Source organism: Pan paniscus, chromosome 6 (assembly GCF_029289425.2).
Source record: "Pan paniscus chromosome 6, NHGRI_mPanPan1-v2.0_pri, whole genome shotgun sequence".
NCBI classification, from domain to species: Eukaryota; Metazoa; Chordata; class Mammalia; order Primates; family Hominidae; genus Pan; species Pan paniscus.
The window spans coordinates 166,201,739-166,229,558 of NC_073255.2; the positions used below are offsets into that span (position 1 = coordinate 166,201,739).

Consider the following 27,820-nt stretch of genomic DNA (forward strand, 5'->3'; position numbering starts at 1 on the left):
ACCCTTTGCTAAGAAATCTCAGAAATGCCTTAATTCTCTGCATATAAGTAGATCAGAGCATCGTAGACCGTAGGCACTCTGAGCTTTCACAGTTTTCTACCCTTAAAAGTGATGGCAGTACTTATTCCATTGAGAGATACAAAGCGTTTTCTAGAGAGTGTTTCTTAACCCCCAAAAAAACTTGGGGGTTAAGAACTATCTTCAGAAGCTCAAACACAAATCAGGGAAGGACACTGCTTCAAATAATCTAGCAAATGGTTAGTAACTACAGAATCCTATGAAGACTAGAAAGACCCCAGCTAAGCATATGAATAGTAGTAGCAGCAGCTGCCTGTTAACCACGATAAAAAGTTTTAGGCCTTTCACACTCTAGTATATGTTGCTAAATGGATTAGTTATCAGAGCATTTTATTGTACCAAAGGAGGATTTATTCACTTCTTTGGGAGTCTAAAATGCCTAACGCCAGACCTACTGAGGCCAGCAAGAAGGGAGAGCACATTGAATACTTCATTGTCAATGTCTAATTGGGTCTGCAGGCACAATTCAGCCTCATCAGAGTCTGTCTTAAAAAAGAAAGCTCTGTTAGGTCAGACAAATACTTTTTATGTGGTTCTTAATTACTTTCCCATGGATTCCTTGTTTTCTAGGTCTTATCTGTTCAGTAATTGTACTAAAACACAAATTATATCAAACATTTAAGCAGCACACAGAGCAGAGTAGTTAGAATCCCAAAAACCCATATGTTAATGACCACGATCTTGCATTAGGAACTTTAACCTAATGCTACCATGGTGTAACCTTTTCTTTTTGCGTATTCAAGGACCTCTGCGTGTTCTGAAGATAAAGTTAGCCCTACATTTCAAGTTAAGGCTATCCAGGAAGAATGTCTTTGGCAATCTCTTTCAGCTTCCCTCTTCTGGCATGTGTATAGCCTGTAGGTACTTAACAGAGGTAAAAAAATTTATATGGCGCTAGGTGGCTAGAGAAGCTTCAGTTTGCTCCACGGTTTGGAATTTTAGAGGAAGCATTTTTTTTCCCTGAGTGTTTTTTATTCTGTCATTCCAGCGGCTTCATATACAGATAGCTCTGATGATGAGACATCGCCCAGGGACAAGCAGCAAAAGAACTCTAAGGGAAGCAGTGACTTCTGTGTTAAGAACATCAAACAGGCAGAGTTTGGACGAAGAGAAATTGAAATTGCTGAACAAGGTAAAGAAAACAAGCACCTTTTCCTTCTTAACCTACCTGTGTCTTTTTGTCCATATTAATCCCTTTTTATGTCTGGGGTCTGGTAGCTTGTGAAATTTCTATGTGATAAGAATACTTATAACAAAAGAAATGAGTTCAAGAAACACTGGGGAAATCTGGCAAGTCTAGAAGGAACCCTGTATTTAAAAAAAAAAAAAAAAGGGAGAGAGACTGGATAAGGACTGGAATATAGAGAATCAGAACCCTGGAGCATTTGCCTCCAAAAGCCCTTTATAAAGGAAAATACAGGTTTAATGTCTTGATCCCTGGAGAAACCTAATCTAACCTGATCAGGGGAAGGATCTTAACTTAAGAAAACAAGTTTTTCTGTTTGTTCTTTTATCTCTTATTCCTTCTTCTTTAATATTGCTGTATTTATTGGGCCTTTTCAGAAATGCCTGCATTGATGGCTTTGAGGAAGAGAGCTCAAGGAGAAAAGCCTTTGGCTGGAGCCAAAATCGTGGGTTGCACACACATCACTGCTCAGACTGCTGTGAGTTCTTTTCTTTTCTCCTTTTAATAACAATAGTTAATAATAGCCACGAGCTACTGAAAGCTTACAACATGCCAAGCACCGAGTTAAGAGCTTAACAAGTATTAGCTCATTAATCCTTATAATGGCCATATAAAGCAGGTATTCTTGTTTCCATTTTATAAACGAAGAAGCTGAGGCTCAGAGGGCTTAAGATATTTGTTTAAGGTTATACAGCTAGAAATCACAGAGTCAAGATTTTAACTTCAATATACAGTAGTCCCCTTGCCTTGTCTGTGGGGGAAAAGTTTTAAGACCCCTAGTGGACACCTGAAACTTCAGACAGTACTGAACCCTATATATACTATGTTTTTTCCTATACATATATACCTATAATCAAGTTTAATTTATGCAATTGGCGCTGCATGTCCACCAGTTCTGCTTCCTGAGGATTTGACCAACTGCAGATCAAAAATATTCAGAAAATAAAATAATACAACAATACAAAATAACAAGAAATATAACAACTATTTACATAGCATTTACACTGTATTGGGTACTATAAATAACCTAGAGATGCTTTAAAATATACAGAAGGATGTGCACAGATTATATGCAAACACTGCATCATTTTATATAAGGGACATGAGCATCCTCAGATTTTGGTATCCATGGGAGTGCTGGAATAAATCCCCTGAGGATACTGAGAGACAGCTATAAATTCAGCACAGTAAGAAATGAACAACAGTAACTCAAAATAAAAGAGAGCAATTACAACAACAGACTGTAATAAAAGTTATGTCACATAAAGGAATTTATCACAGTACATAGCAGAAAGTCCAAAGGGAAGGCAGACTTCAGATGCAGGATCTCAGGGCTCCAGCTTCACCTCTCTGATTCTCTTGGAGCTGCCTCCTCAGTATGCTTACTTCACCCTCAAGCTGATAGCAAGATGCTTACAACTATTCTAGTCATCACAAACTGACATGAAAAGGAAGAGGGACCATTTCTTCCTCACTCAAGAGAAGTCCCTCCAGGATGCTCCATCGTGTCTCATTGGGCAGAACTGGATCATGTATCTGTGCTCCACCAGTCCTACCGAGGGGTGTGGAATTACCATGATTTGCTTACACCAGTGATTCCTACCTTACTCTCATCAGTTTTAATGTCCCCTTTTTATTAAAAAACTTTTTTTTTTGCAGTGTCCCTGAACTATCCTGAAATGAAATTCAGATATAACATGTCTAGGTACATATAATCTTTAAAAAAAAAATCAATATAAGATCTTAACTGAAATATGAAGAGGAATAAAAGAAAGTACAATACTTAAAATAATGTGTATTTCAATATGTAAATACTTGAGGACAACTATAGTAGAACAATCAGATATTTGTACTATTTCACAGTATTATTTGAAATAGTATTATTTGAAGACAGAAATAAATGTGTTATTGATTCCAGAGCATCAGAGCAGCATTGCCATGATTTTCTGAAGTAGTAAACAACTTTTTGTAATCTTCTAAACAATAAGAACAACAAAAAGTATGAGTTTTCTCTTCATTTACATAGCTGTTACATTCCTGGAAAAACTATTGTTTTGTATTAAAACTACAAAACTACTTTTTGCTAATTTGTAAAGTGGAATTAGGTTCTAAACTCAGATAATTGTAGATAGGTTTTTCACCCATGTGAACTTTTATTGGGACATTTGAAAATTGTACCAGCTGCAACACAGTTTTTTGTTGAGACACTTTCAAAATGTCCAGATTCCTGGTCCTGCCCACTAAATGCCAATAGCACTCCCCTTCCAATTATTGTGGCAACCAAAAATGCCCCCACAATTTTCTAGATCTCCTCTTTTATCACCAGAGATGCAATATATATGGAGTTGCTAACCATAATGAGACCACTATCGGGAAATTGTTATATTGAGCAGTGGTCTGGAATCTTTTATGGGGATTCATAAGATCTGGGTCATCTGTGTGGCTAGATCAGCTTTCCAAAGATTGTCTCTCCCAAAGCACAACACTTATGTGGTCACATTCCTGATTAAGAACATTAGAGATTCCTCAAGGTACAGACAGCTTCTATTAGCATCTTCACTATGAAACTTTTCTGGGTTATGTGTTCTCTGAGGACAAGAGTACCCTGACTGCTCAAAATTAATATAATAAATTGAAAAGCTATCTGTTTTGGAGCTACAAACTAATGAATCAAGACAGAAACACTCTTGAATCTTTTTTGGCCTGCTCAGTCAGCGACATGAGACTTTAGTGTGGTAGCTTAAAATAGTAAGTGCTTCTCTACTGTCTCATGTTGCTGAATTACATCTAGTTTGTTTTTTACCCTTAGGCTCAGTGAGCATTACCACCTTTCATGGTTCCCTTTCTATTTTTTTCCTGAATGGATTAATCACAATTAGCTTACCAATTTTAATATTAATTTATTGTTTCCACCCCACATTTTTTTCCTTTAAAAAAATAACGACAAAGAAATTATGCTTTGTTTGCCAACCTAATACTCTTTCACTCTTGTCTTAGTTCATTTGGGCTGCTATAACAAAATACCTTAGACTGGGTAATTAATAAACAATAGATATTTATTGTTCACAGTTCTGGAGGCTAGGAAGTCCAAGATCAAGGCGCCAGCAGATTCAGTATCTGGTGAGGGCCTGTTCCTTATAGATGGCGCTTTCTATGTGCCCTCACATGGCCAAAGGGGCAAGCAAGCTTCCTCAGGCTTGTTTTATAAGTACACTAATCCCATCTGTGAGGGCAGAAATCTCATGTCTAATCACCTTCCAATCACTTCCATAATCACCTTTTAATACCATCACCTAGGGGGTTAGTTTTTAACATATGACTCTGGGGGAGGAGAACATACATTCAGACCATAGCAATCCCCAAATACCTTAGTGTGTATTTTCTACAAACAAGGACATTTTCCTGTACTAGCAGTATAACCATCAGAAGTAGAAAATTAACATTGATTCATTATTACCATCCAATCCTTAGATCCCACTGGAGTTTCGCTTGTTGTTCTGATAATATTTTTCTAACAAAAGAATCCAATCCATGGTTATATGTCACATTTAGTTGTCATGTCTTTTTAATCTTCATTAGTACAGAACAGTTTCTCAGTCTTTCTTTGATTTTCATGACCTTGACACTTTTGAAGATTACAGATGAATTATTTTGTAGAATTTCCTCAATTTGGATTTTTCTGATGCTTCCTCATTATGAGATTCAGGCTATACATCTATGGTGGGAATTCAGGGAAGTGATATATCCTATCAGGTGGCACATGATTTCAGTTTGTCCCAGAACTGATGATATTCACTTTAATCCCTTGATTGAGGTGGTGTCTCCCAGGATTTTCCTCTGTAAAAGTTTTTTTCCCAGTTTATAATTAATATGTTTTTTGGGCTGGGTGTGATGGCTCACGCCTGTAATCCCAGCACTTTGGGAGGTCAAGGTTGGCAGATCACTTGAACCCAGGAGTTGAAGACTAGCCTAGGCAACATGGTAAAACCCCATCTCTACAAAAAAAATACAAAAGTTAGCCAGGTGTGGTGGCATGTGCCTGTAGTTCCAGCTACTTGGGAGGCTGAGGTGGGAGGATTGATTGAGCCCGAAAGGTCGAGATTGCAGTGAGCAGTGAGCTGAGATCGCACTGCACTCCAGCCTGGGTGACAGAGTGAGACCCTGTCTCAAAAATAAATAAAAATAGAATTAATATGTTTATGTGAGATAGTACTATGAAACTGTAAATATCTCATTCTTTATCTTACTTTGATTTATTCATTATTTTTATTTGTATGGAATCATTGTTTCCTATTTTATTTAATAGGTTATAATCCATTACTATCATTACTTATTTACATGATCATCTTGTTCCCAGTTTGACCAGGGAGAGCCTCTTCAGTGTGGCTTCTGTGACTTCTTTTGTCTTTTGATATATCCCTTTCATTCTTTGAACATTTCCTTGCTTTTGGTACAAGATCACCTAAGCTCATCTTGAACATTCCATGCCCTACTCTTGGAACCAGCCATTTCTCCCAGAATGCCTAGCTCCTTTTAGTGGATCTGGGCACTAATGTGCTCTTTGCTTTTGAAATGTCATTGTTCCCAGATCCTCTTTTTTCCCTTTCCATACATGTAACTGGAGTTCCAGAAGGCAAAGAGGGAAAGAATCCATAGATTCCCATAGACCCCATAGATTTTGAGCACTCCGTTGTGATTTTTTTCTGCCAGTCTTCTTCTTTTTGTATTTCAGTTCAGTAATTTCTTTTTTTGTTGTTGTTTTGTTTTGTTGAGTAGGGTCTCACTGTGTCACCCAGGCTGGAGTGCAGTGGTACAATCATTGCAGGCTCATTGCAGCCTCAAACTCCCGGGCTCAAGCGATCCTCCTGCCCCAGCCTCCCAAGTAACTGGGACTACAGGCATATACCACTATGCCTGGCTAATTCTTTTAAATTTTTGTAGAGAAGAGATCTTGCTGTGATGCCCAGGCTGGTCTCAAACTCCTGGCCTCAAGCGATCTCCTGCCTCAGCCTTTCAAAGCGCTAGGGTTACAGGCATGAGCCACTGTGCCTGGCTCAGTTCAGTAATTTTTATTGGTCTATCTTCAGGTTCACTGATTCTGTCCTTGGATGTGCCCGGTCTCATGATAAACCTGTTGAAGAAACTTTTAATCTGACTTTTTTTTTTTCTGGCATTTGTATTTGACTTTTTTTTTTTTTTTTTTTTTGAGACAGAGTTTTGCTCTTGTTGCCCAGGCTGGAGTGCAACGGTGCAATCTTGGCTCACCACAACCTCCACCTCCTGGGATCAAGCGATTCTCCTGCCTCAGCCTCCCGAATAACTGGGATTAAAGGCATGTGGCACCAAGCAGCTAATTTTGTATTTTTAGTAGAGATGGGGTTTCTCCATGTTGGTCAGGCTGGTCTCAAACTCCCGACCCCAGGTGATCTGCCCACCTTGGCCTCCCAGAGTGCTGGCCTTTACAGGCCTGAGCCACTGCACCCAGCCTGTATTTGACTTTTTATTGTTTCCATCTCTGCTGAAATTTTCTATCTATTCATAGATGTTGTCTATCTTTCTCAACTAGATCCTTTAACATAAACATATTAGTCCAGCCTGGGCAATATAGCAAGATCCTGTGTATAAAAAAATATAAATAAATAACATAAACATATTAATCATAGTTATTTTATATCTCCTGTCTGATCAAACATCTGGCTCATCTGAGAGCCTGCCTCTGTTGTTTACTTATTTCCTGACAGTGGGTTTTTTTTTTACTTTTTGTATGTCCTGACATTTTTAATTGAGTGGTAGTATATTAGTTTTCATTATAGTCATGAATTGGGCTGAATTTAGAGTTTGTTGTATACCAACAAAGGCTTCAAATTCCTCCAGCAGTGGACTGCTATAACCTTGTGATTTGAGGTTACCAAAGGACATTCCTCAGTGCTTCTGCTTTACCCTCAGCCTTCAGCTACTTCTGCACATGTGTGCCACAGAAGTGTCCTCTTTTCAAGTACCTGCCTCATCTGCCGCACTAGACTGCTGCTCTTTGTTTCCTGGGGCTAAGCACATGGTGAGGGCAAGTGGGGTTCTTGGATCTCTGGTGCAGTCTCAGTCTTAGGCAGACCTCTGTGAGGGGCAGGGTTTTCTCAATATTCCTGCCTCTCCTATCTGTAGCAGCCAAACTTTGCCTTGAATCTGTGGTGGGTCTTGGGCAAGACATATTTTCCTGCCCTTCCTGGAGAGCTGGAGAGGTAGCAGATCCTTACTTTGTATCAGTGAACTGTCCTGGGCCCAAGAGGTTTTCCTGTGCCTCTCCCAGAGGCAGAGTTTTTGCTTCTGCCTTCCTCCAGAAACAGTGGATCTTTGCCTAGTCCCTAATGGCAGGCCCAATTCCTGCTCTTCCTACAGCTTGAGGCTTTGGTTCCTATGAGAGAAGAGTGTAGGGAAGTGCCCAGGTTTCATGTCTGTTTCTGAGCACAGCCAATCAGCTCCCTGCCCCAGTCTTTCTTTTGAGCACTGGGTGGAAGCCTCTGGAAAACAGCCTGCATGTGAATGGGAAATCTACTTGTGTCTGGAGCTTCAAAAAAATTCCACATTGACACACTTTCCCACACCCAGCCTTTAGTAATTGTTCAAAAGTTTAGCTGATATTTTCTTATCCTTATCTGTGGCAGCCATTTCTTCCTCCCATGCACTGCCAAAGGTGAAACAGTCTTCCCTCTCTCTTTAAAAGGATTTGTCACTCTTTGGAGGGCAGTTCACTTCTGTGCTTTATGACCTCAAATCTTTGATGGGCTCAAGAAAAGTTTGGCTTTGTAGATTACCCAGTTTTTGGGGTTTGTGTGTGTTTGTGTGTTTATTTGTTCATTTATTTGTTTGTTTGTTTTGTTCTGTTTTGAGACGGAGTCTTGCTCTGTTGCCCAGCCTGGACTGCAGTGGCACAATCTCGGCTCACTGCAAGCTCTGCCTCCCAGGTTCACACCATTCTCCTGGCTCAGCCTCCCGAGTAGCTGGGACTACAGGCGCCCGCTACCACACCCGGCTAATTTTTTTTTGTATTTTTAGTAGAGATGGGGTTTCACCGTGTTAGCCAGGATAGTCTCGATCTCCTGACCTTGTGATCTGCCCGCCTCGGCCTCCCAAAGTGCTGGGATTACAGGCGTGAGCCACCGCGCCCCGCCATTTGTTTGTTTTTGAGACAGAGCTTTGCTCTTGTTGCCCAGGCTGGAGTGCAATGGTGCAATCTCAGCTCACTGCAATCTTCGCCTCACCGTTTCAAGCCATTGTCCTGCCTCAGCCTCCCGAGTAGCTGGGATTACAGGCATGCGCCACCATGCCTGGCTAATTTTTCTGTATTTTTAGTAGAGATAGGGTTTCACCATGTTGGCCAGGCTGGTCTCAAACTCCTGACCTCAGGTGATCCGCCCACCTCAGCCTCCCAAAGTGGGATTACAGTCATGAGCCACCGTGCCTGGCCGTGTGTTTGGTTTTTTGGAGACAGGGTCTCACTCTGTTGTCCAGGCTGGAGTGCAGTGGCACAGTCATGACTCACTACAACCTCCATCTCCCAGGCTCAAGCAGTCCTCCCACCTCAGCCTTCCTAGTAGCTACCCAGCTTTTTCCTGTCGTTAAGGTGGGAGCTTCTCTTGTAGCTTTGTATGTTCTAAGCAGAAGCAGAACTGTAAATCTGTTTTTTTCAGAAAAGTTTTGGCTCTGGAGTCCTTGGTTTATTAAATCTTATGGGGAAGCTTAATTTAAATTGGTAAAAACATAGAGTCAGCTGGAGCCTCCCTCTTCCCATGGCTTCCCCCAATACTTGCCTTCTTAGAATACTGAAGAGGTTCTGTAGAGCCCAATTTGAAAATCACTGGCTTAAGTCATTCCCGTTGTATTTTCTGATTGTAAAATGTATAAACTTTATCTCCTTGACTAGTTGTTTGGCCCAGGCTTGCTCATACCCTGCTTTGTCTTTAATACAGGTGCTTATGGAAACTCTGGGTGCTCTGGGGGCCCAGTGCCGATGGGCTGCCTGCAACATCTATTCCACTCTCAATGAAGTGGCTGCTGCTCTAGCAGAAAGTGGTAAGAGCTTATTCTCTGTGCCGTTGGCTAAAGTAAGTCTATTTGGAGACTTACTTTATGTTTCAGCATAAATCTTTAAAGAAGGTTGACAATAAAAGAACTATCTTGGAAGAAATGAATCTCGATTCTTCATGAATTTGCTCTTTTTCTGGCCTTCGCTTGTCAAATATGATCTAGTTAACTTTGCTATTTTACAGTTGACAAATATCTACCTATGTCTAATATTCTATTGTTAGGTAATGCTTTGTTTTAACTCACTAATTCACTAATAGCAGAGCACTAATGAACACTACTCACTGAGGTAACATGGATTAAAGGAGAAAATGCTTCAGCCATAGTTTTGTGACTCTGTTGGTTTTCCAGCAAGTAATTTGCCCTGACTTAATGCTTGGTGTTTCTGCTTCAGCAGTAAAGAAGACTTGACCTGGCAGATTAATATTTGATCACAACATCCACTGGTACTTGATGGACAAAAGAAATAGAGAAATTTGGACTTTGCCAGCCTCTTGCCTTTACTCTTTGGCAGTACAGCTAGCACTCTCAGCATTTCATTTGTTCTTTCATTTTAATTTACTTATTTATAAGATTTTATGGCTGTATATATGATAGAAAAATATTTAATACTTTATTAATACAAATATTAAATGTGTACCCCAGTGAATTGTACATACGCATTCATTTCTTTTCCTTTTTTTAAAAGTAGAAACGGAGTCTTGCTGTGTCACCCAGGCTGGGGTGCAGTAGTGCAGTCATGTTTCACTGCATCCTTCAATTCCTAGGAACAGGTGATCCTCCCACTTCAGTCTTCTGAGTAGCTGGGACTTCAGGCATGTGCCACCATGCCCAGCTAATTTAAAAAAAATGTTTGAAGACACAGAGTCTTGCTGTGTTGCTCAGGCTGGTCTCAAACAGCCAGCCTCAAGTGATCCTCCTGCCTCATCCTCCCAAAGTGCTGGGATTACAGGTGTGAGCCACCATGCCCAGCCCATTTCTTTTTTCTGTTTTTTTTTTTAATTTAATTTAATTTTTATTTTTTATTTTTATTTATTTATTTTTTTGAGATGAAGTCTCACTCTGTCGCCCAGGCTGGAGTGCAGTGGTGTGATCTCGGCTCACTGAAACCTCTGCCTCCCAGGTTCAAGCGATTCTCCTGCCTCAGCCTCCTGAGTAGCTGGGATTACAGGTGCCCTCCACTATACCCGGCTAATTTTTGTATTTTTAGTAGAGACGGGGTTTCACCATGTTAGTCAGGCTGGTCTCGAACTCCTGACCTCAGATGATCTGCCTGCCTCGGCCTCCCAAAGTGCTGGGATTACAGGTGTGAGCCACCGCACCCGGCTGCCCCATTTTTTTTTTTTAAACAAATGCTTACTGACCTACGCTAAGAGCTGTAAGGGCAAATGAGACAATGTCCTTACCCTCAGAATCTTATATTTTGGTGAGATAATACACATATATAAATAATGATGATACAAGGACATATATAATAAATGCCATGACAGATTATAAATCCATATTCACTACACAAACAAGAGGCTTAGAAAAGTTCAGATTCCCACTTTGGGAGGCTGAGGCAGGTGGATCACCTGAGGTCAGGAATTCAAGACCAGCATGGCCAACATGGTGAAACCCTGTCTCTACTAACAGTACAAAAATTAGCTGAGTGTGGTGGTGCAGGCCTGTAATCCTAGCTACTCATGAGGCTGAGGCAGGAGAATCGCTTGAACCCAGGAGGCGGAGGCTGCAGTGAGCCGAGATCACGCCACTGCACTCCAGCCTGGGTGACAGAGTGAGACTCCATCTCAAAAAAAAAAAAAAAAAAAAAAAAAAAAAGAGGCCAGGCGCGGTGGCTCACACCTGTAATCCCAGCACTTTGGGAGCCTGAGGCGGGCGGATCATGAAGTCAGAAGTTCGAGACCAGCCTGGCCAATATGGTGAAACCCCGTCTTTACTAAAAGTACAAAAATTAGCTGGGCGTGGTGCCACGCACCTGTAGTCCCAGCTTCTCAGGAGGCTAAGGCAGGAGAATCGCTTGAACCCAGGAGGCAGAGGTTGCAGTGAGCCGAGATTATGCCACTGCACTCCAGCCTGGGTGACAGAGCAAGACTCCGTCTCAAAAAAAAAAAAGAAAAGAAAAGTTAAGATTCCTTGAGAGCTCATTTCCAGCTGGGTTAATCAGACTTCATTAGGAACATGACACTTAACTGGGCTATGAATTCTAGTAACGTTTTAGCAAGTGGAGAAACACGTAAGGGTTTTTTTCTTAATAATAGGGTGGAATGATTAAAGTATAGAAGCAAGAAAAATTAAAGTGTAATTGGGAAATGGTGAGAATGCCAGTTTGAGTGGATCAAGAAGTACCTGTTTCTGGTTTTTGTTTTCCCTCTAGTCACTTTTTTTTTTTTTTTTTTGAGACAGAGTCGCGCCCTGTCGCCCAGGCTGGAGTGCAGTGGCACGATCTTGGCTCACTGCAACCTCCGCTTCCCAGGTTCAAGCAATTCTCCTGCGTCAGGCTCCCAAGTAGCTGAGATTACAGGCATGCACCACCACGCCCAACTAATTTTTGTATTTTTAGTAGAGACAGGTTTCATCATGTTGGCCAGGCTGGCCTTGAACTCCTGACCTCAGGTGATCCACCCGGCTCAGCCTCCCAAGGTGCTGGGATTTCAGGAGTGAGCCACCGCACCTGGCCCCCTTTCATTACATTTTAAACAACTGTCATACTTTTGTCCATTCTGCTTGTCCTCCTTGGGCTAATAAGAGCAGAATGACCATCAAAGACAAAGGAATGGATAAAGGGGCTGAAGGCAACGCCAATCAGTGAAGAATGTCAATCCAAGGAGTATAGCAGAATGAGAGAGTTGGAAATTAGGAAAAACCAGAATCTTCTCACTAAAATTAGGGAGTCAGCCTTTTTTGGTCTTTAATGGTTTCTCTTTGTTCCTTTTTTTACCAGGATTTCCTGTTTTTGCCTGGAAGGGAGAGTCAGAAGATGACTTTTGGTGGTGTATTGATAGATGTGTGAATGTGGAGGGCTGGCAGCCAAACATGGTGGGTCAGATTTCTGCTAACACAATTCTGTAGGGGTCAGGAATGGGGATGGGTGGAGGTTATGGCCTGGGAGAGGGTTTTCCAACAAGAAGGAAGGAAAATGGCTTCATTTCTATCTGATATACCTGGGTTTCCAGCAGAACTAGATTTTTATGCTATGGGTATCCCAAGAGTATTGAAGCTCTTATAACCTCAGAGTGCCTTAATTATTGGTTCTAATGTTGGAAGCATTTATATTCATTAGAAACATTAAAGCACTGCCCAGGATTCACATGTGGCTGGTTAAAAAACAATAGTAATGAGTTTCCATCCCCTGCTACTGCCTACTTCCCACCCCTTACAACAACCAAAAAACCCAAACAAACCACCCCAGAACTCTGGAGATACTTAGCCTTCTCTCTAGAATCCATATACTTGTAATGTTAGTCAGGACTAGAAAAAAAATAAAAATAATATTCATATAATGAATTTATAGTAAACCTGAAGAGCTTACAAGTTCAAATTTCTTCTCCTTATATTCTTTCCCCACATTAAAAAAGACGAGATGAAGTTTTAGGGTTTTAATTTTTGTTTCATTTTTATTTTTGTTTTATTTTTTAGAAGATCAAGTCTTGAAGCCTGATAGCACATTAGATTTGCAGAGAGGCAAAAAGCTACACAAAGGGCCAGGTGTGGTGGCCTGTAATCCCAGCACTTTGGGAGCCCAAGGCAGGTGGATTACTTCAGCCCAGGAGTTCGAGACCAGCCTGGGCAACATAGGCTTTCTACAAAAAATACAAAAATTAGCAGGATGTGTTGGCATGCACCTGTAGTAGTAGTCCCAGCTACTTAGGAGGCTGGGACTCCTAAGTGGGAGGATCACTTGAGCCCAGGAGGTGGAGGTTGCAGTGAGCTGAGATCACACCACTGCAGTCCAGCCTGGGTGAAAGAGTGAAACCATGCCCCCATCCCAGCGCCCCCCCCCCCGCAAAAAAGCTACACAAAGTATAAGGTGCTCCTATTTTGCACATAATTCTGCCCTCTCCCCCAGGGGGAGGGGGCAGAAATTAGGGAATGTACTGAGAAAAGAATCCCTGAAGCTCTAGTCCAACCATTGCTTGCTGCTGAAGGCTGCAGAGCAGGCCTCACTTGGTGCATGGCAGAGAAGTAGCTTCTTTCTGAATTCTGTGATCCAGGTCACACTGCACCAGGCTTGTTTGAGGAAGCTGGGTTAGAGCTTCATATCCTAAAGGAGTGGGGGAGCAGAGTTGACAGTGGCTGTAAGATGAGTCAGCTCATTCCAACAGTTTTAATAGTGACACAAGGGAGTGTGACTGACAGATGCTGAAGCAGATATGCCAGGGGGTTTCTCCTGGGAATAAAACATTGATTTTTAAAGTCAGGAACCCAGGGAGGACATTAGGATTATACCTGGAGAACTTTTACAAACTGTAGAACCAGCACAAACTGCTAGGAAGGTTAATAAAGAGAGTAAGACAAGGACAAAAACAGTTGTCACCCCAGAAAACAGGACCCATACCTGTTTGGATTCTGTCAAGATTTAGTACTTCTCCTTGCTTCCCAACCTCTGGAAGATTTCCTGATGACAAGAATTTTCTGCAGTAGATTTACATGGTGAGAATTATGGGCAGCATTCATTAAGTAAATCTTAGAGACAGCAACTACTGTCTCTAGTGGATAAGAATAGTGAAACTTACAACACAGAGTTTCCAGTTGTTCAATCTCTCTTGTCTCTTATCTTTTCTGTGGAAGGGAAAACTTCATCAGGGATTCCATACATGGAGAATGGGAGAGAGAAACTCAGAAGAGCTTTTTGCTTTCTTGGGGCATCTGTTCTGGGGGTTTCTACTTGTAGTATGGAGCAAGTACAAGAGCTTTGATGAGAGTCCTAACTTGGATCCTGGTTCTCAAGCAAGGTTTGAGTGAGAGAAAATAGGTCAACAGCAAGAGCAAAAGCAAAAAAGAGATCAGGTGTTAGACATGAGATTGGGGAGTTTGTGTACTCTGGGGTCCAGAATGGCAGTTTTGGCACTTATAGTAGAGTTGATAATTGATGAGACTGCAAGATGGGTGCATGTCAGCAGCGGGCAACCCAGTTCTGTGGGACTTTCCAGGAGGATGGGTATAACAATTTGCAGAGTCCTGCTAAACACTTCTGACAGCCTAGGGAAGGACTGAAGTGCCACAGCCTCGTGCCTAACAATGTTCTAAGCTGGTTTTTCTTTAGCTTTATAATTCAAAAGCTTTTCTCTGCTGATGAAAGCTCCAGTGGGCACAGCGTTGTGTTTATCTTTAATCCCAACCTGAAATAGTGATAGATGAGCTGTTCAGAGGCATGCTTGCACACCTACATGCTGCACGGTTCCCTGGTTATTTTTAATTTGGTTTGTACAGAGTGTGAGGTTGTGCTAGGCAAAACCCTACAGTGCTGCCTGATATTTTGGGTGGGAGAGTGCCTATACTTTGGGAGAAGAAAAGGATTAAGGAATACAGTTTTATAAACCATTGTTCTGACAGGGAGACTTAATTATCTAACCATTTATTGATTTATTTTTCTTTTTTTTCTCAAGAGGCTGTGTAAACTGAGGCCTTTTATTTAAACTAAGTCTTGACTGAATATATTTAAAGTCCCTTTAGGCTTTCTGAATACCTATAGTAGATTCAAGATCTAGTGGCCTAGTAACTACAAGTTACCAATCCATAAGAAAATCCTCGGTTAGTTGCTGTATATTTTGATACAGTAGATATGTCATGGGGAGGGTCGTTTGGCTGCGCGAATTACAATTGGCCTTTCTCCTCTCATTGTCTTTTACTTCAATATAATGACTATTTGGCAGATTATTGTATTTACTCTGGCTTTAAGTTACTTTTCATAACCATATGGGAAATTTTAAATATCTGTAAATTGCTAATTAGATTGGGATGCAAGACCCAGAGAAGCACTGAAGCCTTGAGGCTTCAGCAAAGTGAATGACGTTATTGATGCTTACTATTGCAGATCTTGGATGATGGAGGGGATCTTACCCACTGGATTTATAAAAAGTATCCCAACATGTTTAAGAAAATCAAGGGCATAGTAGAGGAGAGTGTTACTGGAGTTCACAGGTAAGATTTGACATGGGCATACCTGGTTTTATGCAGTCTAGACATAAAATCTTATAAACACATACCTATAAAACACATGTTAAAAATTGGAGCCTGGGCCGGGCGCGGTGGCTCACGCCTGTAATCCCAGCACTTTGGGAGGCTGAGGTGGGCGGATCACGAGGTCAGGAGATCAAGACCATCCTGGCTAACACGGTGAAACCCCATCTCTACTAAAAATACAAAAAAATTAGCCTGGTGTGGTGGGCGCCTGTAGTCCCAGCTACTCGGGAGGCTGAGGGAGGAGAATGGCATGAACCCAGGAGGCAGAGCTTGCAGTGAGCAGAGATCGTGCCACTGCACTCCAGCCTGGGTGACAGAGCGAGACTCCATCTCAAAAAAAAAAAAAAAAAAAAAAAAAATTGGAGCCTGCTATGAGGTAACCACATCTCAGCTTGCTATGAGGTGAGCAGATCTCTGTTGTTTTTTTTTTTAATTAACAACACAAATAATGAACCTAAAATAGTGAGAAGGGGGCAGGTGGGAGAACAAGTGAAGTCCTCATGTTTTCTAGTGATTGTAAACAATTAACTTGTCCTTTTTGGACACATATATTCATTCATTCATTCAACAAATATTTATTGAACTTCTACAATGAATGAGGAACTGCTCTAGATGCTAGGAATCTAGCAGTAGACAAAACAGACAGAAAAAAACTCTGCCATCTTAGAGCTTACATTCTTACATGGAGAGCAAGGATGTAGGGTTCTGCTTCTCAAATGAGTAATAATTCTCTGAGTAAAATTGAAATTATTTCAGTTCAATTTCTGTGATCATTTCTATGATTTATTTCACCCATAAAGAACTAAAAGTATGAAAAAAAAAGTTTTAGGGAAGTAAATTCTGAACCAGCCACCATCACTGCTTCAATACATTATCATCTTTTTGAATGTACAAAACTGAGGTCAGGAGTTCAAGACCAGCCTGGCCAACGTGGTGAAACCCCGTCTCTACTAAAAATACAAAAATTAGCTGAGTGTGGTGGCGGGCGCCTATAATCCCAGCTACTCAGGAGGCTGAAGCACAAAAATCGCTTGAACCCTGGAGGCAGAGGTTGCAGTAAGCTGAGATCACACCATTGCTCTCCAGCGGGGACAACAAGAGTGAAACTCCATCTCAAAACAAACAAACAAACAATAAAAACACAAACAGCCAGGCGTAGTCTCATGCACTTGTAGTTCTGGCAGGCAGGGAGACCAGTGCAGATTTAGTGAACATTGTACCTAGTAGGTAATTTTTCAACCTTCAACCTGCTCCCACTCTCCCACTTTTTATAGTCTCCAGTGAAGGCCTTAAAATTTAGAGGTGGGTCAAGGATTTCCCCCACATGACTTTTGAATAAAATCTTTATCGTGAAGCTATATATGCAGGCTCTAGAAAGATATTCTTTATTTCTCAGTGGCCACCTAATAGGATGAAACTAGTCATGTCTCATGGTCTCATGCCTACCCAATCAACGTATTTCTGGGGCCTCCTATGAAAGCAATGGTAGATTGTAATGTCCTGGTGTTTTTTGTTCTTGGCTTCCCTCATCCTCAGGCTGTACCAACTGTCCAAAGCTGGGAAGCTGTGTGTTCCAGCCATGAATGTCAATGACTCAGTCACCAAACAGAAATTTGACAACCTCTACTGTTGCCGTGAATCAATTCTTGATGGGTAATGTTTATTATCTTTGAGATGAAGTTGTGATGTCAAGTTGAGATTCTAAGTTTTTTGGCTTTGGTTATTTCTGGAAAGGATTCATGTAGCACCTCTGGATAATGTCTCCATAAAGCCAGAGCTTTGTCACCTCGTAAATTAAAATTACATTATTTTTATTTTCTCCTTTGTATCTTTTCTATTTCTAAATATGATATTTTCAAAATATTATCTAATAAATGTATGTTGCTTTTATGTTTAAAAGTTACTGTGTTATCTACATCTTCTTCCTTTCTGCACCACTTGCAAGAAAGGGGGAAAAAAAAGGAAAAAAACCCTTACATACAGGATTGGTTAGATGGCAGGGAGTGAGAAAATATGTATTTTATTTAACCTTCCTGTCTGGTCATTAGTTTCTCTAGGATAGAAACCAGTCTTTCAGTGTTACAGGTCTTTTAGAATTTGTCTAGCAGGTTTTCTGGTCTTTACCAGAAAACCCCTTAAAAAAATAAAGAAACCAGACTTTCTTTCAAAATGAAAAACCAACCAAAAAACCCCATGAAAACAAAGAGATTCAATCTAACCTCAAGGGAGAAACAAGAGAAGATTTTTCTGATTTAATGTTTTTTTTTTTCCCCTAGACTTAAAAGGACAACAGACATGATGTTTGGTGGAAAGCAAGTGGTAGTCTGTGGCTATGGAGAGGTGAAGTTTAACCTTTCGTTTATTAGGTGTTTTAAATGGATTTTGTTGAAATATTCTGGAATTTTTTATTTGTATGGACATATGAGTACACCCTTTACCACTTTAGATGAGAAAAAGAATTTCAGAGGCCTTCTGGTTGAAGTAGACTTTCTTTTTCCCTTTGCGTTGCCGCCATTTTTCCTTAAGTTGACTTTCTGACTTGCTCCAGTACCACCGTTTGTGATGTTCTTTTTAGCTTGTGTTTTGATTATGAATCGTGAGTGTGGGTGTTCTTGTGCACATGAATGCGATAAGCAGGAGCCAGGGGTTTGTTTATGAGCTGCATTCAATTATTTGTTCTTCTCGTTTTCCCCAAGTATGAATCTATTCAGTGAAATTCCTCTCGTGGGTGGAAAGAGGGGGTGCACTTTACCAGAAGCTTTCAGAAATGGTTTTCTCAGTGACTTTCCTTAATATGTGTGCTCTCTCCCCTCTTCAGGTGGGGAAAGGGTGCTGTGCTGCCCTGAAAGCCATGGGCTCCATTGTGTATGTAACTGAAATTGACCCCATCTGTGCCCTGCAAGCCTGGTAAGCCTCTACGCTACCATCTCACTTGCAATCTCGGAGCTGTCTCCAAAGAATGGCCTGGTTGATGCCACACTTTATTTTAGAGGAGCCCAGATCCTCAGAGAGGCTGCAACTAACTCTAAGCATCTGTCTTTTAAAAAGGTCAAGGAGCTCTGCTTGGAGAGAGCAGAGACTATCAGAAAAGCGAAAATTTAGAAATCCTGTGGAGATAGTAACAGGGATTCTGTCAGCCAGAGAACAAGTAGCCCCTTACCTTCTCCATGTGTGATACTTGCCTTTCAAATAATGATCAGAAAAGAAATTGGCAGGCATCAGATGCCTTCTGATGTGTTACACTGAAAATAGACCTTCTGTGGTATTCCTCCCAAAAATGTATAACCTGAATCTAATTGTGAGGAAACATTAGACCAATCCCAGTTAAGGGTAAAATCTACTAACTCTGAGTGAAGCATATATGAGAATTATTTACACTAGTATTATAATTCTTAAGTTTGAAATGATTCTAAAATTAAAAGTTAAAACTTTTCTTATCTATAAAATGTGTGTAATCATACCTACCTCATAGGATTGTGAGAGTTCAGTAAAATAATAATTAGCATAGGCTGGGTATAATGGGTTCATGCCTGTAATCCCAGCACTTTGGGAGGCTGAGGCAGGAGGATTGCTTGCGCCCAGGAGTTCGAGACCAGCCTTGGCAACATAGGGAGACCCCATCTCTACAAATAATTTTTTTAAATTAGCTGGGTGTGGTGGTGCATGCCTGTGGTCCCAGCTACTTGGGAGGCTGAAGTAGGAGTATCACCTAAGCCTGGGAGGTGGAGGCTGCAGTGAGTTGTGATTATGCCACTACACTCCAGCCTGGGTGACCCAGCAAGACCGTGTCTCAAAATAATTATTATTCTATATTATACATTATATAACAAATACATAATTATATAAGGTACAGAGCTGCTGCCACATAATATATGCTCATTAAATAATAGCTGTTATTAAAATTGTCTCTTGCCATCCTCAGCAGGGTGGGAAATACCACTGTTCTTAAAAACTATTGCAGAGTCCAAGTGTCTGTAGCCTAGGGGAACCATCATCCTTCTGGTACACTAAGAATTTAGGAACCTGAACATATTTTAATACAAATTGATACTGTTCAGATACTGAACAGTTCAGATTATCCTGTAGACATGAATTGATCACTTACTATGCATTAGATACTGTGCTATGTGCTGAGAATGAATAAGATGAATATATAAATGAGATAAGGTCCTGCTTTTAGAAGCACACAGACAGATAACCACTGTGCAGCAAAGTAAGTGCTGTCATGGAGTTAAACAGCACATGCTTCTGTAGGAGCATAAAGGAGAAATTGCTTACTGAAGAGCAAGGGAGCAGGGTAGAAAGAGATGTCAGCAGAGCTGAGTCTTGACATTTGTATAGGTGTTTTCTTAGTTTGGAAGTATATTCCAGGTACTGGGAACATGTGTGTTGTCTCCAAGGAAGGAGATAGCATGGCAGATTTAAGAAGCTAGAAATATTTTAATGTAGTTGGCAGATGAAATACATTTGGGGGAGTGGTACTATCTAAGGTAGGAGTCATGGGAGTCATATGTCAATATAATCACATATCACTGTAAGTATTTGGGTCTTACTCTTATCCTGTCTTATCCTTAAGAACAGGCAGTCTCACTGAAGTATTTCAAGGAAAGGAAGCGACATGATCCAAATTGCATTTAGGAAAATCACTCTGCCAAATGATTTAGAAAGATGTAAACCTAGAGGCAATGAGATTGGGCCAGGGGTTACTATAGTAATCTAGGCAAGAAGTAATAAGACCTAAACTTAAGCAAGGCCAGTATGTATTAGAGAAGAGTAGAGAGATGAAAGAGACGTTTATGGAATTAAAGAAAAAGAGTCACCCAGATTTGGTGACAACTTCAATTCAGGAGAGGCAGCAAGGACATTCTTGTTTATATGGCTCATTCAGTTGGATGAACAGTGATGCTATTGATCAAGATAGAAAATATAGAAGAAGAAATAGATGAGATTATGGGTGCAGAGAAAATAATAAGTTTATTTTCAAACACAGTAAGTTTGAGATCCTTCTGGGACATTGATGAGGTGCTATCCAGTGGCTAATTTGATCCTTGGCTATGAAGCTTCAGAGAGATCTAAGCTAAAGTTACAAATGTAAAAATCAGCCATCTATCAGCAGTCATTTGCAGCCAAAGGAAGAGTATGGTTCTCTATAGTGAAAGAATAGAGAAAAGAATAAAGGCATAACCCTGCAGAGCACCAATATCCAAAGGTTGGCTGAAGTTGAGGAGAGGCAATTAAGAGAAGTAAGAGGAAAACCAGGAGAGATGTATCATGGAGTCCAAGGGGTATAGAGTTTTAAGAAGGCAAATAATGTTTAATGTAGTAGAAGAAATCAAATAATATAAGAGTCTAAGAAGTTGGGCATGGTGGTGTATGCCAATAGTCCTGGCTACTCAGGAGGCTGAGGCAGGAGGATTGCTTGAGGCCAAGAGTTAGAGGCTGTAGTGCACTATGATTATGCCTGTGACTAGCTACTGCACTCCAGCCTGGGCAGCATAGTGAGATTCCCATCTCTAAAAAAAAAAACACACACAGTTAAGAGTCTAAGAAATCTTGGGTTTGGCCTTCGGGGGATCACTGATGATCTTGGAGAGAGCACTTTCAATGGGGTAGTTGGTTAAATGGCTAAGTGGCACTTTCTACAGTTTCTAGAAATTTGGTCAGGGAATCTCATGGTAGCCCCTGGCTCCCTGTTATCAGGAAGAAATAAGTTCCATGATGCAAAGGAACCTTTTATTTCTGTCTTGTATGAACTAAGGAAATTGTTTGGATTTTTCACTTCTAAGAATAGTTCAGCTATCTCAAGAAATGACAGCAACTTGATATTAGCTTTTGAAGTCCTGTGTTAAAAGGCTCCCCAGCTGCCTGTTTAGGTTAATGGGTCATGCTTTATTTCAACAGTATGGATGGATTTCGACTGGTGAAATTAAATGAGGTCATCCGACAAGTGGACATTGTTATTACCTGTACAGGTATGATAATGACATTTTAAATGGGGTGGCACTTGGGAATGTTTTTATGGAGCAAGTGCAAGATGATTGGAAATATTCTGGAAACCCAAACTCTAAAAGCTAGAGAGAGATAGTAGCCTGCAAAGCCAGCCAGTCTTTCACATTCTTCCTAATTCTTTAGAGCTCCGACCAAAGGTGTATGATTAGGTTATTCCTATGTAAAAATGTTTCTCTTCACCCTTGAAGACAACTGTTATATCTCCATTCATCCTAGGAGATAGCTAGAGATGAGATTCACTTATAAAGTTTTATTTGGGAAGCCAGATGTTAAATGTACACTTGATTTTTTATTTTACCTCCAAAAGTGATGTATGTTTCTCTCTAGTATGTAATTAAGGCAAGGCTAGAGAGAAATTCTTCATAGTTAGAGAAAGTAGAAGAGGTTATTCTGTTAATTCCCAAAGAGGTAGATTTTGAGTTTTAAAGAATATGCAGAAATGGCTAGTTTCCTCTAGGGTAAGATACTTATTTTTATGTGGAACCATAAACTACAGGAACACTGGTTTTCTTTTATAATTCTATTTTAGAGGGGGAAATCAGACAGAATAAAAAAAAATTGTAGTTGTAGCCTCAGGAAGAAATAAGGGCAGAGAAGAGGGACCATAAGAAGCTGTTCTTGGTTCATATCAATCCCCTGGATCTCTTTTGTTGTTTTAAATAGAGATGAGGTCTCAGTCTCCAGGCTGGTCTCAAACTCCTGGCCTCAACGTGATTCTCCCACCTCTGCTTCCCAAAGTGATGGGATTATAGGTGTGAGCCACCCTGCCCAGCCTGGACCATTTTTTTTTTTTAATTGCTTTTTTGTGATCTGTAATTCATTCACTACACATTTCACACATTTAAAGTGTTCGCTGTTTTTTAGTAATTCACAGAGTTTGTACAACCATCACCACAATCTAATGTTTTTACTGAGTTGTAATTCACATTGTAATGTTCATGCTTTTAAAGTATGCAGTTCAATGGCTTTTAGTAAAGTTGTGGAACATCCCAATTATCGAATTTTTATCACGCCAAAAAGAAACCCCGTATCATTAGCAGTCACTCCTTATTCCATCCTCCATCATCCGCCAGGCCTAGGCAACCACCATTTCCCTATTCTGGACATTTCATATAAATGGAATCATAGCAACACCTGTGAAAAGAAGGGGAAAAAATAATAATTTTTTTAAAAAAGGAATCATTTATGGCTGGGCACGGTGGCTCACGCCTGTAATCCCAGCACTTCAAGAGGCCAAGATGGGTGGACCACCTGAGGTCAGGAGTTCGAGACCAGCCTGGCCAACATGGTGAAACCCCGTCTCTACTAAAAATACAAAAAATTAGCCAGATGTGATGGCAGGTGCCTGTAGTCTCAGCTACAGGAGTGTGAGGCAGGAGAATTGCTTGAAACCGGAAGGTGGAGGTTGCAGTGAGCCAAGATTGTGCCATTGCACTCCAGCCTGGGCAACAAGAGTGAAACTCCTTCTCAAAAAAAAAAAAAAGGAATCATTCAATATAATGTTTTCAGGGCCTCCCCATGTGATGACATATATCAGTACCTTATTCCTTTTTATTGCTGAGTAATGTATCATTGTATGGTTATACTGTATTTTATTTACCCATTCATTAACTGGTAGACATTTGGGTTGTTTTCACTTTTTGGCTATTAGGAATAATGCTGCTATGAACATTGAATACAAGTTTTTATGTGGACATATATTTTCAGTTCCCTTGGGTGTATAGTAAGAGTAGAATTGCTGGATCATATAGTAACTTTGTTTTTAACATTTTCAGGCTGGGTGTGGTGGCTCACACCTGTAATCCCAGCACTTTGGAAGGCCAAAGTAGGCAGAGCACTTGAGCCCAGGAGTTCAGACCAGCCTGGGCAACATGGCAAAACTCTGTCTCTACCAAAAAAAATACAAAAATTAGCTGGGTGTGGTCCCAGATACTCGAGAAGCTGAAGTGGAGAATCACTTGAGTGATTTAAAACAAAAAAACAACATTTTTAGGAATTGCCAAACTTTTTTTTTTTTTTTTCGAGACACCCAAGCTGGAGTGCAGTGGCGCGATACTGGCTCACTGCAACTTCCACCTCCCGTGTTCAAGGGATTCTCCTGCCTCAGCCTGCCAAGTAGCTGGGACTACAGGCACACACCGCCACACCCGGCTAATTTTTTGTATTTTAGTAGAGACAGGGTTTCACCATGTTGCCCAAGCTGGTCTCAAACTCCTGAGCTCAGGCAATCCACCCACCTTAGCCTCCCAAAGTGTTAGGATTACAGTCACGAGCCACTGCGCCTGGCTGGAATTGCCAAACTTTTAAAAAGTGACTGCACCATTTTACAATCCATCAACAATACATGTGCCTTCTAATTTCTCCATATCTTCACCAACACTTGTTATTGTCAGTCTTTTTGATATTGCCATCCTAGTGAGCGTAAAGTGGTACCTCATTGTGGTTTTGATTTCCATTTTCCCTGATGACTAATGATGATGAGCATCTTTTCATGTGTTTATTGGCCATTTGTACATCTTCTCTGAAGAAATGTCGATTCAGATCCTTTTTTTTCTTTTGGAGACAGGGTCTCACTCTGTCACCCAGGCTACAGTGTAGTGATGCAGTCACAGCTCACTGTAGCCTCGACCTATGGGGCTCAATCAATCCTCCCACCTTAGCCTCCCTAGTAGCTGGGACTACAGGCACATGCCACCACACCCAGCTTATTTTTGTATTTTTTTTGTAGAAATGGGACTTTGCCATGTTGCCCAGGCTGGTCTCAAACTCCAGGGCTCAAGTTATTGATTCTGCCTCAGCCTCCCAAAGTGCTGAGATAACAGGCATGAGTGAGCATGCCTGGCCTGCTTTTTTTTTTTTTTTTTTTTTTTTTTTGAGTAAGAGTCTTGCTCTGTCGCCCAGGCTGGAGTGTGGTGGTGCAATCTCGGCTCACTGCAAGCTCCACCTCCCAGGTTCATGCCATTCTCCTGCCTCAGCCTCCTAAGTAGCTGGGACTAAAGGCACCCGCCACCACACCCAGCTAATTTTTTGTATTTTTAGTAGAGATGGGGTTTCACCGTGTTAGCCAGGATGGTTTCGATCTCCTGACCTCGTGATCCGCCCGTCTCAGCCTCCGAAAGTGCTGGAATTACAGGCATGAGCCACCGCGCCTGGCCTGGCCTGCTTATTTTTAAATTGTCTTCTTCTTATTGGGTTGTAAGAATTCCTTATAACAAGTCCCTCATCAGTTATATGATTTGCACATTTATTTTCTCATTCTGTGGATTATCTTTCTCCACTGCTGCTCAGACCTCTCTTCTGTTTTTAAGGTAACAAGAATGTGGTAACCAGAGAGCACTTGGACCGTATGAAGAATAGCTGCATCGTTTGTAACATGGGACATTCCAACACAGAGATTGACGTGGTAAGATCAAGTAGCTCATTATTGGGGGCTTTTTTCTCTCCTTCACAAGAAGCAAACTGGAAAATGAGAGAGCAGGGTCACAAGCCATCCTAAACATGACTATCCTGGCAGAGTTGTCCACATCTTTTCACTTACTAGCCCTATAGCCTGTGTTTTTGGAGACTATAAAGTTTCTTCATCTCAATAATTCTAAATGATTGTCATCTTCTATTCAAGCTCGATGCCTGTTTACACCATAAGCCTTATCTGTATGTTTAGGATTGAGAGCAAGATAAACTCAAAACTACAATGAATGATAGAAACTCAAAGCTAAGTGATACAATGAATGTGAATCAGTATGGTAGTCAGTATTTTGGGGGTGTTTGGTTTTACCATAAAGATGAGATAAGTAGGTTGGTCCAAGGAAATAAGGGAGAGAAATCTATGGGCTGGGATGATTATGTTGCTTAGGATTGACTGTGTGTATCAAATACTGTGGTTTCTTCTTTTATCCCTCTCTTTTATTGGGCGAGGTCACCCCTCACATGTTTTCCAAACTGTAGTAATTGTGTCTGCAGGTGTTATAATCAATCCAGCACCATTGTGTGGTAGCATGTGTTCTTCAAACCTGGAAAATATATCACTTTGATTCTCTAATTTGGTTATATTCACCCTAAAATTTTCCAATCCAAAATAGCACTTGGTACTAATAAGTTGCCCAAGTAATAGTTAATAGAAATGTTGTTTCTTTTTTTTTTTTTTTTGAGACGGAGTCTCACTCTGTCGCCCAGGCTGGAGTGCAGTGGCGCGGTCTCGGCTTACTGCAACCTCTGCCTCCTGGGTTCAAGCGATTCTCCTTTCTCAGCCTCCAGAGTAGCTGGGACTACAGGCGCCCGCTACCATGCCTGGCTAATTTTTATGTTTTTAGTAGAGGCAGAGTTTCACCATATTGGCTAGGCTGGTCTCAAACTCCTGACCTTGTGATCCGCCCACCTCTGCCTCCCAAAGTGCTGGGATTACAGGCATGAGCCACCACACCCAGCCAAGTGTTGTTTATTTCTTTTCAGACTTACCAAAGTATCTCTCAGTGTGACTTTTACTCTGGTTTTACATTTTTCTGGCATTTTTATGGCACGCTTGTATTTCTCTCTGGGTAACTGGCTTAAGCAAAGTATGCTTTCATCTCCACTGAGGGCTGCTCTGATTGAGCTTCAGCATTGCCAGGTAAGGACCAGCTGATGTACTGAGAGCTTATTGGATAATATTTATTATATAATATGGTTTCCCTTTTAAATTCTGTGCTCTATTCTTCCATTATTAAAAATAGCTGGCAGAACAACCTACCAAAGCCTCTTTCTACCCTGGGGTGTCTGAGTGGTATGGCCTTATTACTCTCTCACCATGATATTTTGCTTACAATGAACAATTTAGTTGGTAGTTGGTTCTTTAGTTTTCTTTTGCTTAAGTTTCATTTATGTGCCATACTGCCTCTTTGCTGAATGATCAAGGATATTAGTATTTCTAAAATGATCCAGCAAATGATTCTCATTTCCTGGATGACTTTGCTTCTAGAGCCCCCAAAGGGGAAAGGCCTAAAGGGAAGTATTTATGTCATGCCCTGGGCCCTAATGGGAAATCTTCAGAGGAAGGGAAGGGGAAGGAATTTTCCTTCCTAAACCCTCAAGAAGCTCTGAAATAAAAATAATTCCAAATGCAGTCATGTACCTTTTGTATTTTTACTTTATCTCATTTCATCTTTTTGATGACTCCATGAGGCATTATTCTTATTCTTAATTTTCAGTTGGGAAACTAAGAAGTTAACTACCTTGTCAGGCATATAATTGATTCAAGATGAAACTGGTGCACAGGCCAGGCACAGTGGCTCACACCTGTAATCCCAGCACTTTGGGAGGCTGAGGCAGGTGGATCACATGAGGTCGGGAGTTCAAAACTCCATCTCAAAAAAAAAAAAGAAAAAGAATATGATGTTTGAGACCATGTGTGGTGGCTCACACCTGTAATCCCAGCACTTTCGGAGGCCAAGGCGGGATGATTACTTGAGCCCAGGAGTTCGAGACCAGTCTAGGCAACATAGTGAGACCTCATCTCTACAAAAAATTAAAAAAAAAAATTAGTTGGGTGTGGTGGCTTGCACCTGTAGTACCAGCCTGGCCAACACGATGAAACCCTGTCTCTACTAAAAATACAGAGATTAGTTGGGCTTGGTGGCACGCAACTGTAATCCCAGCTACTCCAGAGGCTGAGGCAGGAGAATTGCTGGAACCCGGGAGGCTGAGGTTACAGTGAGCCGCGATCATGCCATTGCACTCCAACCTGGGTGACAAGAGCGAAACTCCATCTCAAAAAGAAAAAAGAAACCAGTGCACAAAATCCAGGGTTTTTTTTTTACTCCTAGTCTAGTTTTCTTTGTTTTGTTTTCCTGTGTGTTATATTTATTATCTCCTCATGACTTGTGGATTAACTTCAAATCATGATGGTAATCTCTCCTTCAGAGGCAGCCCAGACATAAGTAACCTCCCAGGATAAAGACCAGAAGACTCTTCACCTTCAATTACAAATATTTTTTGTATGATTGCTATATGCCAGGTGTTGTTCTAAATGCTTGGAGTCAGTGAACAAAACAAGCAAATATTTCTACCCTCATGGAGCTTATATCATAGTGAGAAGGAAATAAACATAATAAATATGTAAAATTTATACTATGTTAGAAGGCAAAAGCACCACAGAAAAAAGAAAAAGTAGAGCATGGTGGGAGAATTGAGCACTGGATTATAATTTGAAATAGATCAGGCTGTGACCCTTATTAAGAATATGATGAGCCGGGCCCAGTGGCTCACGCCTGTAATCCCAGCACTTTGAGAGGCCGAGACGGGTGGATC

At 41.0% G+C, this 27,820-nt stretch overlaps 1 protein-coding gene and 1 non-coding gene across 4 annotated transcripts in view; both read left to right on the plus strand.

Annotated features, from left to right (window-relative positions):
* AHCYL2 (adenosylhomocysteinase like 2) overlaps positions 1–27,820 on the plus strand; it is a 207,666-nt gene that overhangs the window by 166,248 nt on the left and 13,598 nt on the right. For all 3 annotated transcript variants that reach the window (XM_034964968.3, XM_034964969.3, XM_057302685.1), the window contains exons 3-12: positions 1,067–1,210; positions 1,642–1,742; positions 9,229–9,331; positions 12,288–12,382; positions 15,381–15,487; positions 17,066–17,182; positions 17,806–17,869; positions 18,348–18,436; positions 21,431–21,501; positions 24,847–24,941. In XM_034964968.3, coding sequence (XP_034820859.1) covers positions 1,067–1,210; positions 1,642–1,742; positions 9,229–9,331; positions 12,288–12,382; positions 15,381–15,487; positions 17,066–17,182; positions 17,806–17,869; positions 18,348–18,436; positions 21,431–21,501; positions 24,847–24,941 — 986 coding nt within the window. The remainder of the gene's footprint in view (positions 1–1,066; positions 1,211–1,641; positions 1,743–9,228; positions 9,332–12,287; positions 12,383–15,380; positions 15,488–17,065; positions 17,183–17,805; positions 17,870–18,347; positions 18,437–21,430; positions 21,502–24,846; positions 24,942–27,820) is intronic.
* Positions 17,604–17,665, plus strand: LOC112440554 (U7 small nuclear RNA). Its single transcript, XR_003028587.1, has one exon. It is a non-coding gene; the product is annotated as a U7 small nuclear RNA (small nuclear RNA).